Source organism: Podarcis muralis, chromosome 2 (assembly GCF_964188315.1).
Source record: "Podarcis muralis chromosome 2, rPodMur119.hap1.1, whole genome shotgun sequence".
Lineage (NCBI taxonomy): Eukaryota > Metazoa > Chordata > Lepidosauria > Squamata > Lacertidae > Podarcis > Podarcis muralis.
In genome coordinates this window covers 20823035-20836745 of record NC_135656.1, presented here as the reverse complement: position 1 = coordinate 20836745, position 13711 = coordinate 20823035, and the positions used below count along the sequence as shown (strand labels likewise).

The 13711-nt window shown below is 44.8% G+C and overlaps 1 protein-coding gene across 5 annotated transcripts in view; it reads right to left on the bottom strand.

Annotated features, from left to right (window-relative positions):
- Positions 1-9897, bottom strand: part of ITGA7 (integrin subunit alpha 7) — a 65471-nt gene extending 55574 nt beyond the window's left edge. For 4 of the 5 annotated variants that reach the window (XM_028711863.2, XM_028711872.2, XM_028711882.2 and 1 more), the window contains exon 1: positions 9520-9896. In XM_028711863.2, coding sequence (XP_028567696.2) covers positions 9520-9689 — 170 coding nt within the window. In that variant the 5' untranslated portion in view covers positions 9690-9896. Of the gene's footprint in view, positions 1-9519 lie in introns of all 5 variants that reach the window. The other variant, XM_077923983.1, reaches the window with a different exon arrangement.
- Positions 9898-13711: the final 3814 nt, after the last annotated feature.

Below are 13711 nucleotides of genomic sequence, written 5' to 3'. Positions count from 1 at the left end.
ATATTGTGCACCGATTAATTTCCCTGGGTCCGAGAGCTTTTCTCATTGTTCTGTGGTTGTGCCTTGTGAAAATCCAGTATTGCCTGCTGAATCGGATCTCATCAGATACACAGAAATTAAAGGACAGACTTTGCTTAACTGAGAGCTTGTCCAAACTTAGCTATCCTTCCTTTCCGGGCTTTAAAGCTCTGTGTCCGAGCGGCCTTTGTTTTTGCTCCAGAGCTTTCCCTGCAAAAACCTGCTCTTTAAAGCTCAATTGAAGAAAACAGCAATTTGTGAAAAACTTGAACTGCTATTTGCTGCAGCTGAGCACTAAAAACTGGGTTTCCGATGGGAAAGATTGGGGAGGGGGGAGCTTCAGAAATGGAACTTTGAAGCACGGACCCATGCCTGGAAATAATGGGGTAAAAGATGAGTGTGGATAAACCCTGAGCTTCAATTCAGCAGTTAAGATCGGACTATACAGTGGTACATTGGCTTAAGAACTTAATTCGTTCTGGAGGTCCGTTCTTAACCTGAAACTGTTCTTAACCTGAGGTACCACTTTCGCTAATGGGGCCTCCCGCTGCCACCGCACGATTTCTGTTCTCATCCTAAGGTAAAGTTCTTAACCCGAGGTATTATTTCTGGGTTAGCGGAGTCTGTAACCTGAAGCGTCTGTTACCTGAAGCGTATGTAACCCAAGATACCACTGTACTATACTATACCTTTACTAGTTGTATAAACTAGATGAGATGAAAGAGTTTTACCCACAAACCACACAGCAGTGGAGAAGTGGAAACTGGCAGAGGCTAGATGATTGCCCACCCCAACAGTAAGTAATTTTATTATTATTATTATTATTATTATTATTATTATTATTTGATTAAGATGCTATGCACATAGTGCTAGGTATGTCATATTCCCCTCCGCTACAGCACTAAATGCCTAAATAAAAAGAGTATATAAAAAAGCATACTGAAACTCTCTCTAAGGTCATTTTTAAAAAATATCTGTAAGGGTTTTATTTATTTTATCACACACCCTTGGGCCTTACTAGGGGGAACACAGATTTCCGATTTCCAACTGGATTATTGATTTCAGCTGCCTTTGAATAATTGAGGAGTTGGGGCAGGGAGGGGGGTGACAGGCCGTCTATAGCAATAAAGACATCAGGAATGGAAGAAGCTTCCTGGGTTGCTGGAGGGGGGGGATACATTTCACCCCCTGGGAGGCTCATGGTGAAGGCCAGATTGGAGCATATGTGTGGTAGGTGGGGTGGGGGAGGGAAGAGGGAAAGGGGGCTGCGGATTTGGGTGTCCCTGCTCAAATGTCCCATTAGCGATTCTACGTGTAGTCAGCGGCTGGAGGAGTTGTGTTATAAATATTCATCACTGCATCCATTAATTCTATACGGCCCCTTTCAGTACTATAATGCTTTTGGCAGGGAAGGCCGAGTGAGAAATGAAAGCGATCTTAACCCCGGGATTTTCTCACACAGAAAAAGCATTAGGGTATCGCAGAAAAATGCACAGAACAAATGCGGATTGTCACACGGCGTGACATGCGAACACGCGTCTTTCTCCAGAGAGAATGCAGTTGAACTGTGGCTCTTCAATGCATGTCACTGTGCACAGATCTAATGGAAAAGGCACATGTGCGAATAATGTATGATGACGATGATGACCTTAATGCAGGTCTCATTCATTTCCCCGCACCAAATAGCTTTCTGGGTGGGAAAACAGTAATGCCCTATCAACATTCAGAAATAGGAGGGGATATGATGGCGGTCCAGGCCAAGTTTACACAATCAGAATGGAATTGCCCTACACACAAGCAACTGCAGTGTAACTGTCATCACATACAGAAGCAAGCTGGCTGTGAACTGGGCTGTACAAGGAGACAGGTGGCAGGCATCTGTTTCTCCACTTGAGACAATGACAAGAATATCCACAAAGAGCCTAGGTGGGTTGCAATAACAGTCTCATGAAAATGCAAGCATTTATATGGCCAAGGGGGAAGCCATGATTGTTGTTGTTAATAATAATAATAATAATAATAATAATAATAATAATAATATCATTACAAAGGAGCTCAAGGTCATGTACATGGTCCTCTCCCTCCCCACTGAATCTTCACAAGAACCCTGTGAGGTAGTTTAGGCTGAGAGACAGAGAGCGGCCCAAGGTGAGCTTCATGGCTGAGTAGGGAGATTTGACCAAAAGGTCTTCTTCAGTGGTCACTAATGTATGGTGGTACCTCGGGTTTCATACACTTCAGGTTACAGACTCCGCTAACCCACAAATAGTACCTCAGGTTAAGAACTTTGCTTCAGGGTGAGAACAGAAATCGTGCTCCGGCGGCTCGGCAGCAGCGGGAGGCCCCATTAGCTAAAGTGGTGCTTCAGGTTGAGAACAGTTTCAGGTTAAGAACGGACCTCCGGAACGAATTAAGTACTTAACCCAAGGTACCACTGTATTCCATACATTATGCTGTGTGGAATATACGCACATAATAAGCGCTAAAATTTTTCCAGCAATGAACCTAAGTTGTTTAAAATAACTGTGTGAATCAGAAGCAACAACACTCAATTAGACCAATTATAATAATCCAGATCAGGTCAAATGGTGGCCCTGCACCCCAATTTTCCAGGGATAGTCCCGGAATTACAAAAGCCATCCCAGCTTCTGATTCGATCCCAAAATGTCCCTATTTTTCCTGCTGCTGCTGCTGCTTTATTGGTGTATGTTTTTCTTTTTGTAAATCTACCAATGAATAGAATAGAATAGATTGAGGATCAAGGGCTGTTGTCGTCGTTTTTCAAGGCAGAGGTTGTGCTGTGCCCCTTTGCTGTAGTGGTGGTAGCATTCACCCTTCTTTGATAGGAAATGCTTGGGGGGGCACAAAAAATGGGGGGTAAAAGAGGGTCAGTTTGTGGGGAGTGAGAAATGTCTCTATTTTCAGCTGAGGAATGCTGGAGAGTGTGGCCCTGTATATAAGATAATATAGAATGGTTATATTTGTCAGCATGAAGTGAGCGTCACAAGCTGAACCAGAGTAGGAAAGTTATGTTTGTTTATTTACATTATTTTTAAGCTACCCTTCATCCAAAAAGATTCCAGGACAGTGTACAAGAGACATAAAAACATTAACATATCAGATATAGTTCCACATAATCCACATACACATAACATTTCTCCCATGAAAATAATTATAATTTCACTATTTATACCCCACACATCTTACTGGGTTGCCCCAGCCACTCCAGACAGCTTCCAACATATATAAAAACATAAAAAACCAACTTCCCTAAACAGAATGGCTCGAGAGTCGGATAACTCCATACCCTCCTACATTTCTGCAATGAAAATAGGGACGTCCTAAGGAAAAGTGGGACATTCTGGGATCAAATCAGAAACCGGGACAGCTTCTTTAAATCAGGGGTGTCCCTGGAAAATAGGAGCACTTGGAGGGTATGTAGTTCCAGGAAAACAACATTCAAACCACAAAGTGCAAAACTATAAAACAGAGTGAAGCAACATAGACATTTAAATGCCTGGGTGAATAAAACTGCCTAGCCAGAAAGTTTGCAGTGTTGGTGCCAGTCAAACCTCTTTGAAGAAGCCATTCCCAAGACAAGGTGCCAACACAGAGAAGGCCCCGCTCCTTTACACGCGTGCACAACTAGCATCCACTACAAACACACCTGGACAACAGGCTCAAGAGAAGATCTTAAGATGGGGAGAGCAACCTGCAGCCCTCCAGATGTTGGTGGACTACAGCTTCCATCATCCCTAAGGATTGGCTATGCTGGCTGGGACTAATGTGAATTGCAGTCCAACAATATACTGACAGGTGCAAGTTGCCCACTGTTGCCTTAAGACATGGGAAGAGGTACTCCGGAGTATTTGGGCCCCAAACCATTTAGGACTTTAAAGCCAAGTGCCATCATCTTAAACAGGGCTCATAATTCCATGCATTACACAATAATTCTACATGCAGACATCACAAAAGCAGAGCATCTAATAGTGACGTTAACTAACATAAGAGCACATTAAAAGCCTTGCTGGATCAGACCAAAGGCCCATCTAAACCTGCATGCTGTTCTCAAAGTGGCCAACCAGATGCGTATGAGTACAATATCAAAAGAGATGAGAGAGCACAGCTTGTCTCATTTTTAGGATCTTCAAGCTGAGAACTCCCCCCCCCCCCGACATACACATACAGTACACTGCATTTAAGATAGATTTTTTAAAAATGGGAACTGGAACGTGTGCATTCATAAACTTCTTGAAGGTTCTTAAACAAAGGCAGGGGCTAGACTCTTGACAAGCGAAATATGTTGTGAAGAATAGGAGGCTGTTCATTGGCCTCAAGCACAATCAATAACTCTCTTGCAATGCACAGATTATGTGGGGGTGGGATGCAGAGTAGGTTGGTTCACTGGCTTTAACAAAAATTGAGATGGATAGGGAGCCAAGGAGGAGCTCATAACTTCCCTAGAAACTGCCTGTGTCTCCCTTAGGGATCTTCTTAGACTGCAATGATGGATGGTGTGTGAGCCGGAACTGGCCCCCAAAGCAATTTTGTCTGGCTTCTTGCAATTCTACCAAATATTAATCAAGATATGGTTTTTTTAAAGTTTGGCTGCACTTTCCATTCTAAGAAAAAGCAATGTTTTCCAGTTGCAAGAGTCCATAGTTTAACGTTATATCACGCTGTAATTGATTTTGTACATTGTTGTTGACATCCATTTGTCTCGAGAAACAGTGGAGTGTGCCTTTGGAGATGAAGTCAAACCACTGTATTAGCAGCGCCAAAGTGACCTCCCTGGGGTGCAAGCCTGGACAGCGGGGATAGAGGTCCTGGGCTGCCCACATGGCAAGACCGCCCCCCCCCCAGCCTCGCTGATGTGGTCCAAAGGAAAGCAGAGCAATACGTTCGGCACCAGCTTGGCTGCAGGAGTTGCCAGGAGGAAGCATACAAGACACCATCCAACCATCTTAGGGACTTGGGTGGAGTACCTGCACACACATACATGTACAGTCATGCGAGAAGTATCACTGAAGTTCAAAGTCACTTCCCAGCCAAGTTAAAGCACTTGAGGAGTGTGTAGAGAAGGACCGATGTGGAGTTAAGCATGGGTAGAAGGCATGGTCTGGGAAAAAGTTCCAAGGGTCCGACAGAAAGACTCTGAGGGTTGTGTTTGGCTGAGGTTCCTCATCCCTTGTCTAGAGAGTGGCACTCAAGAATGAGGCCGTGTCAGCCCTGGTCATAACTCATAGCCAAGCAAACCTTTGTAGGTACCAGGGAGCAGGCAGGGCCTGGTCCCTGATTTCACACTGAACTCATCAATGTCAGCTTGAGGTCAGAGGGAATCCACACCAACTCCAAACCCAAGTGCAGCAGAAGGGTTGGTACTTGTTTCTCTCATGCTCCGCCGGCAAATTTCTATGAGCGTCACAGAAGTACAGCACCAGTACATGAGAAGCATAGCTGGCAACTTACAAATTTGAAAATAAGGGACCAGCAGCCTCAGAAATAAGGGATCAGCAGCCAAAATAAGGGATTTTCAGAGCACAGGTATGTTCAACTTCTGAGCCCCTCCGAGCCAAAGGCAGAAAGCCCAGCCAGCAGCCAAACGAAGCCTCAAGCGGTGGTTCCCACAGCGCAGCAACCCGGCAAAGGGGATGCAGCAAGGAAAACCACCGTCACCTCTCCGCTAGGAAGCGCTGAGCAAAGGCATGTCCCCAGGCAACACAGTCGATTTGATCGGCACAAGGCCTGCAAGCTCCACCCCCCAGTCGTTCTTAGACTCCTTATTGGGTGAGCAACGCAGCCAAGCAACACAGTTGGAGCCTCCCTCCTCCCTGGCCAGCAGGGAGGGAGGGAGAGGAATTGCTTCCTTTGAAACCCGGGAAATTTAAGGGACATCATCAATAAGGGACAGCAGTGGAACACGGCGCTGGGATAAGGGACTTTCCCGCCAAATAAGGGACGGTTGACAGCTATGATGAGGAGTTGAGTCCTCCTCTCAAATTTGAAGCAGAGGGGTGGGGCCTGGGAGACTATTCCTGCAGCTGTGTTACACAGAACAAGCCCCAGCCCTTCTCTCAACTGTGGAGCTGGTGAAAAGATGGGGGGAAATCCCTACAGTTGTGCTGAAGCCCTCTGAGCACCTGTGAAGCACAGTACAACTGCTGGAATAACGCCTCCCCTCCCCACACCTTCAAGCTCAAGAGGAGGGCTGGGGTTGGTCCCTGGTCTGTTGCGCTTCCAAGGTGCTTGGAGAGCCTCAGGAATGTGGAAGTCTCAGCTGTGAGAAGGCGGCTAAGGATTGTTATGCTTTCTGGGCTTGGTTGTATCAGGGAGGACATGCCATAGCAAGTGTGGCCAGTGGAATTCTATAAGCTCGTAATTTAATTATGGCTGCACTTGCAGAGTTCTCTGCGCTCCTGCAAGAGAAACAGAATCCCTAAGGTATGTTCCCATTTAAGCATGAACATGGCACAGGAGAACTCAACGTCAACATTGCTGCTGGTTGCACTTGGCTCTGTCCACAGTGTAGATGGAAAAATGGGAGGTGTGAATCATAGCAAGGATGGCAGGAGTCTGATAAATCCCATACACACTGGATACACACAAGTCCTCAACTGCAGACACAGTCTTTGAGAACCAGGGCTCAACTACCATTCTCCCTGCTAGAAAATAATCATTTCCTTTCCTGTCTTCTACCACACTGTTGGTGCTACAGCCTGAAGGCTGTATAATGTTCTACAGCTGAAGTTAAGTAGGGATGCCTCCAGAATAATGACATTTTGCAGGAGAAATTCAAAAGTACAAAGGAACTTTAGGGTTGTACATTCAAAGTGAATCAAAGAGCTTCTTTGGAGAAAAAAAAGGATTTTCTGCAGGAAGGAAAGTGACAGGGAAATGCATTGAAGAGTGGTGGGTAAGCAAATGATTAACATAGAGGCATGCAAATGCCCCACAAGAAAATCAGGGTGAAGGCTCATTGCCATTTAACCACCCTGCAAATAAATCAGAACTTGCCCAATAAAGACTAGATATATAAGCTTTATATAAAGCTTGTTTAACACATATAACACATAAGATTTGTGCAAGCAAATAAACAGGTTGTCTGGAGGGCCCAAAGATTTGGTCGCATGAGCTGCCTGGATGGGAAGTTATCTGGGAGACCTATGTAAGCCTCTCTGAGCTCCAGGTAAATAAATATTACTTTGATAATGAACAATCATTTATGATGCACTTTAGTCAGCTGAGCCCTCTGCAGTCTGCACTTGGTTTGCTTTCATGATCCTGATATTATTATTCCCATTTTACAGATGGAGAACTGAAGTTTAAGGCAAATGAATGGATTCATGAAACAAGGAGGGCTTGAAACAAGGCATTCAAGTGCTCAAGTTCCCTAGCCACTGGACCATACTGTTAAATGGCAGCAGTAGAACTAACTTCTTTCTCTGCAGCCCAGGATCGTGTATTGAAGAGAGGCTCCAAGCAATGCAAAACGAAACGAGCCAGCCATTCTTAAGTAGACACTGTACCGTCACCAATGTGAAGTAATATTCAACGGCTCATCCAGTTTGCTTTTGTGCTTGAAGTTGTGTGTGTTGGGGGTGGTGCACCATCTCATCCTTCATCTCAGGCGGCAAAATGCATTGGACTGGCCCTGGCTTTGAGTGGCTCCAAAATCAATTATGGGAGTTTACAGAGGAAGCTAGCCTTAAGAGAACGTTACTCAAATTGTGGGATTAGCCAGCCCAGATGCTGATCTGGGACCAAGACCTAGGCAATTGCTGTTGTTGCTGGTGCCGCAGTCCTGGGTGCAATGTTTCTTTAAGACACTATACAATCACAATTATCCTATGAAAACAAGGTAGCTAGGCTCTGAGCAACAGGAAAAGGTATAGTATTCAGGGTGAATGGAAGGGTGAATGGAAGACGCAGACAGGCAAAGGATCTGCCAAAGCGGCTCAGGAGGTCTGTTGTGGCCTATAGGCTGCCTATTGAAGAACAGGGTTTTAGGAGCACATTCAGAGCAGTTAGGAGCTTCATGCTGCGTGGTACCCTCAGGGCAGGGCTAGAGGGCAGACCACTCCTGGATTACAGCATCGCCATCGCAGCAAAACACAGGAGAAATCAAACACTTAAAAGCAAGCCACCAGAATTCCCCCACTCCTCCAGATTAAAGGCAGATAATCTCACCCCGGTCTTTTGGGACCACAGGCCTCATAGTGATGCTGCCAGCCAAGCCTTCCTAATGCATTTGCAAAACCACCATGATGAGAGGTTAATATGTCCACACCCTGGTTTTCCTCGCCTGACCATTCGCCACATGGCCAGCTTTCTGTCCATTTGAAATTATGCGACTTCCATATACTACAAGGCATGGCGGCGGAGGGCGGGGATGCAGGAATGCCTGTGAAGCTCCACAAGCTTCAGTTCAGTATAGTGATCTTGCATTTACCCTAGAGAAAATTAAGATGCTACTACGATCAGAATCCATCCCTAGCCTTGTGGCAATCAGTGGCTGTCTGTGAATTTCATCCCTGGAAAACGGAGAACCACATTCAGCAATGATCAAGCTGCAGAATCACTGAATGAGTCTGCATTCATCTTTGGAAACTGATCAGAATTTGACCTTTCATATCTCCGCCAGGATGCAGTAGCAGCAGCAGCAGCAGCAGGAAAAAAAATATCAGGGTGCATTCCAGAAAACAGCTCACACACATGGACAAACAAAACATTTCAAAATATGCCAGCTGGTTCATTAGTGAAATTCAGAGGGGTGTGTTCAGTGGGGGGTGGGGAGGCTGTAGGGAAAAGGTTTGTCAAGACAATAGTTAGCAACACAGTAATACAAAGTCTGGCAACTAATGCTGCAGGTCAAAGATTCCCTTCCCTCTAAAGAAATATTATAAATATTTAGGGTTGGGCAGTGGAGAATGTAATGAGGGTCTGTGTGTGTCCACATTTCCACCCTGCAAACAATGTACTATAAAAGCATAATAAGAATGGAATTTATGCTTTCTTTTTAAAAAAACACCACCACCCACTCCAGGGGCAGAGGAAACAATTTTTCCCAACATCAGCACCTTCCACAAATCCCAACTACAACCAAAGCACAGTCCAGGGTAAGAACACCTTGTAAATAACTCAGCAGCAGCAAAGGAAGTATTACAGATCACACAATCCACATATTTCAGTCCCAAAGCGGAAGACACAATGGACATACTTTTTAATTCTAATAGAGACCGAAGCAGAGATTATTTAATTCACACCCACATACAGAGTTTCGGTGCTTAAAACCGACGCGCCAAATTCAGAAGACCACCTGGCAAGTTTGATGGCTCGGGAGAGACTTCAGTGCCTCATCTTCCTTGTGTGTGCACGCGCGCAAATCCTCATACTCACCTTTCGGACTTGCCGTATGGAGAGAGAGAGAGAGAGAGAGAGAGAGAGAGAGAGAGAGAGAGAGAAATCAGAATAAGGCACCGTCATGCACGGCACGGAACTCACCAGCTGACAGGCTGTGGTCTGAGCTGCTGGTGCAATGCCACTGAGAAGCCAAAGAAGCTGCCGTTTTCTCCATACTTGAGGATGGTTTCGGTGACATCCAGGTTGAAGGCTGAACTGCCTAGGAGGTGGAGGCTGAGGCAGAAGAGACAAAAGTAGAGTGTCCCAGACATGCTTGGTGGCTCACTGCAGGCACAATGGTTGGAGAATGCCACTGCAACTATTCCCGGCCGTCTCCCTCCCCTGGCTTTAGAGACAGTTGCCTGGCTCCTGTCACACGCCTGCTCTTTTTGCTGCCTGCCTGCCTAGGCAGCTTGAGGTTGTAAAAATCCTCAGGCAACCTTGCCTCACATCCCTTCCTGCTCCCGTCTCCCTCTCTCCCTCCCTCCCCTCTCTCTCTCTTCCATTCTGTATTGCAGCTAGGAGGAGCACAGCTTTCAAACAGCAAACACGCCCCCTTCCTACAATCCATTACTGGACATGATGGAGAGGAAAGCGGCGAAAGAAAAAGCAGGTGTGAGGAATCCGAAAACCGCAGATCCAGGGGTTATTATGAGGAAAACTTTGGCCAGGAAAAGAAAGAAAGAAAGAAAGAAAGAAAGAGAGCTTCCCAACCTTCAAGGGCCCACTTCTCATCAGATATTGCAACTTCCTCTTCTTAACAAGTATTAAATACTTTAGAGTGCTGAAGACAAATAACTGTTCTTAAGACAGCTGAAAGTGATTTTGAGAGAAGCATCACTTCCCATGATACACAGACACACAAACACCATTTCTTTTCCCCCTCACATTTGTTTCCATGCTCAAACAGGTTTGTGTTTGTTTGTTTTTTTAAAAAAGGAAAAGGTCAATTTTATTAGCCCACAAGAGAAATTCTAAATTCCCATATTAGGGCAATACCTTGATTTGTTAAAAGAAAACTTGCAAGTGCAGTTAACCATCTGGTCTACATACTAGATCCTTCAACTCTCTGGGGAAAAAAGTTAACACCTGCCTCAAGCCTTCAAGGTATTCGTGAGAAATTAAAGGAGGAGGAAGCTTAACCTGACAAACCACAGACAGTTCAGCCTGCACTGTGTCAGTAGCTAAATGTATATTTCTTGCAGCAGGGTATTAGCATGATAAATTCATTTTTCAATATTGGCCGCTGCCCATTGCAATCATATAATTATGTTTATCCAGTAACAGTATTATAATTCAATTATTAAGTATGAAATTGAAAAACAGGTCACTAAACCTAATCATCACTGGAGCTCCTAATTAATCCACACAACAATTTTCAAATGAAATAGTGACAGCAATTGTTATGATGATGCCACCCAAAACAACCTCCCTTACATGCTTTGTACGTGGAAGATCCCAGCAGGGATCTCAAGTAATTTCCCTTGGCTGAGTGAGGACCATCTATAGGATGCATATTTCCCACAATTTCCCTTTAGAATGCAAGCAGCAGAGACCAGAAACACTGAAAGCAGCTATTTCATAATCTGGAATACCCAGGGCTTGAAAAACCCCAGGTTCTTAAATGCCTATGCTCCTAAAAATTTGATACGAGAAATTGGAAATATTTCCCCAAGCCAGGGCATATATCAGTGCAAACACATGAATAACTTGCTTCAGATGTTTGTGGGTTGATCCCTGTCACTTGAGAAGCTCTGGGGATTCAGACCTGGTGAACCCCAGTTCAAACCAACTCAGTCCAGAAATGCCATAAACGTATTAAAAAAGAGAGACCAAGAGTCCTGTTAATTCAACCCCGGCCATGAGCCACATAACAGGAGGGAAAGCATCCATCACATTTTCCAGTACATGGGGGCTATTTTTAAACAGCTGCAAAGGCTTTAAGAGGCATTGGAGCGTTGGCAGAGGCCCCTTGTCCCTGGGAATCCAGCTCATTTGCAGGACACAGCGGTAGAAGAACAGCACAAGAGTCACAGGAACTTGGAAGTCCTCAGTCCCTCGAGATTCCTGTTCTCATTTTAGCAGGGTTGTCCTTTTCACAATTCATTTTGCAGCTTTACTAGCCAAAAAGTGGGAACCTGTCACTTAGGGGGACCCCATTCTATACTCTTTCTGGTGCCCTAAATCTGCATTTATGTCCCACCTGGCTGGCTACCTCCCGGTTTTTTATATAGCTTTACACTGTCACGAGCAGGGCATAATCATTGCTGGGAATTGGGTGCTTTATTTTGAACAAAATCTGGGAACTGACCCAATCCCTTCTGAAAATCCCAGGGAGTATATTTCTTGATTCCCGCAACTCACCATTTTGCGCACGCACACACACACACACACACACACACACATCCATGAATAGATGCTCCATGCTATATTGGGCAGCTTGGCTCATAAGCAAAAGATTTCAGCTTGCATGCCCTTCCCACTTGGTAATATCTTTAAAATGACCCTCTCTGGGAGGATGTCATGGGTCAGATTGGATAATTATAAACAGACTCTGGAGTTAGGGAACACAGGAGAACAAACACTGTCTTTGGATCTGCAGTGTTCACTGAAACTGTTGGGCTGTAGCTGTATTTGACTGAGTGTTTGGTGACTATGAAACCTCCCCTGCAGTCATTCTGTTGGGCATTTTTCAAACTTCTAATGCCATATCCAGGCATGCAGACTCTTTATACCACACATCAGAAGCTCGTTCTAGATTTAGGCTGTGAACACACATCCATTTTCTCTGCATTCGGTGTGCTCACACTGTTAGTTTGGGAAACAGAATACACTTGACATTAGCCACAATCCATATCTATCCTACCAACTCTTATGAAATACAGTGGTACCTCGGGTTACATACGCTTCAGGTTACAGACTCCGCTAACCCAGAAATAGTACCTGAAATAGTACCTCGGGTAAAGAACTTTGCTTCAGGATGAGAACAGAAATCGTGCTCTGGTGGCACAGCAGCAGCAGGAGGCCCCATTAGCTAAAGTGGTCCTTCAGGTTAAGAACAGTTTCAGGTTAAGAACGACCTACAGAACGAATTAAGTACTTAACTTGAGGTACCACTGTACTGGGTTTTGATGCATTTTCCCCAAAACAGCTGCAATCTGAATTGAGGGGGGCGGATTACCAACTGCATTTTAAGCCACTAATGTTTCATAGAATTTTTAGACCACTTGGGTTTGGTTTTGTTTATTTGCTCCCTTACATTGTTTGTTTGTTTTCAAAGTATTTCTGCGAATCTGAGTTCCTCTGAGCACACTGATACCTGCCTTTTTTACATTTCCCAGCTGGGATGGTGCACACCATTTTTCTCCATTATTTTTTTTTTAAACCCCACATATTTACTCAGGTAGAATAATAAATACAACCAGGAGGTATATAAGATGAAATGCAAGCAGGCTTAAGCTACAGGATGCTCAACAACAGATACAGTGGTACCTCGGGTTAAGTACTTAAATCGTTCCGGAGGTCCGTTCTTAACCTGAAACTGTTCTTAACCTGAAGCACCACTTTAGCTAATGGGGCCTCCTGCTGCCACCGCGCCACCAGAGCACAATTTCTGTTCTCATCCTGAAGCAAAGTTCTTAACCCAAGGCACTATTTCTGGGTTAGCGGAGTCTGTAACCTGAAGTGTATGTAACCCGAGGTACCACTGTACAGAAAACAGGTCACTGCCGACAACATGAGAGAGACAACCAACTTTTTTTTTTTACAATGTATATGTGGACAAAGGATATCTGCAAGCCGTACTGCTTCAACCAGCACCAACGAACTGGTGTTGAAATGGAGAAGCAAACTGGCGACTACTTTAAACACCTTAGCTTTCTATTCTGAAAGGTTCCCTCCTTATCTCTCTCATAAAGTTTCTCACAACTGCAACCTCTTTTTCCAAGTTCTTCGTTATGCACTCATCATTCCATCTTACGAAATCATATTTTGTGCCCCAGCAGAATTGCCATGTTTGGTATCGGAGGATACTACACTGCAGCGGTGGTGAGTAAAGGGATTGCCTTCTAGCTGTCTCAGAATGGCCTTTTGGAAAGAACAAAAGGCATCATATAAATGCTACTTCTCCGCATTAACTCTAGATGACAGAAAGTGTGTACGTCCCTCTTGGAACGGATACAGATTTCTTTTTCTGATGCTGTTACTTCAGAAGTGGTAGCTGGGGAGATTTTCCTTGAAATGCGAGTGCCAACTTCCAAATTAGGTTGAAGGCACTCTCTCACCACCCCACCCC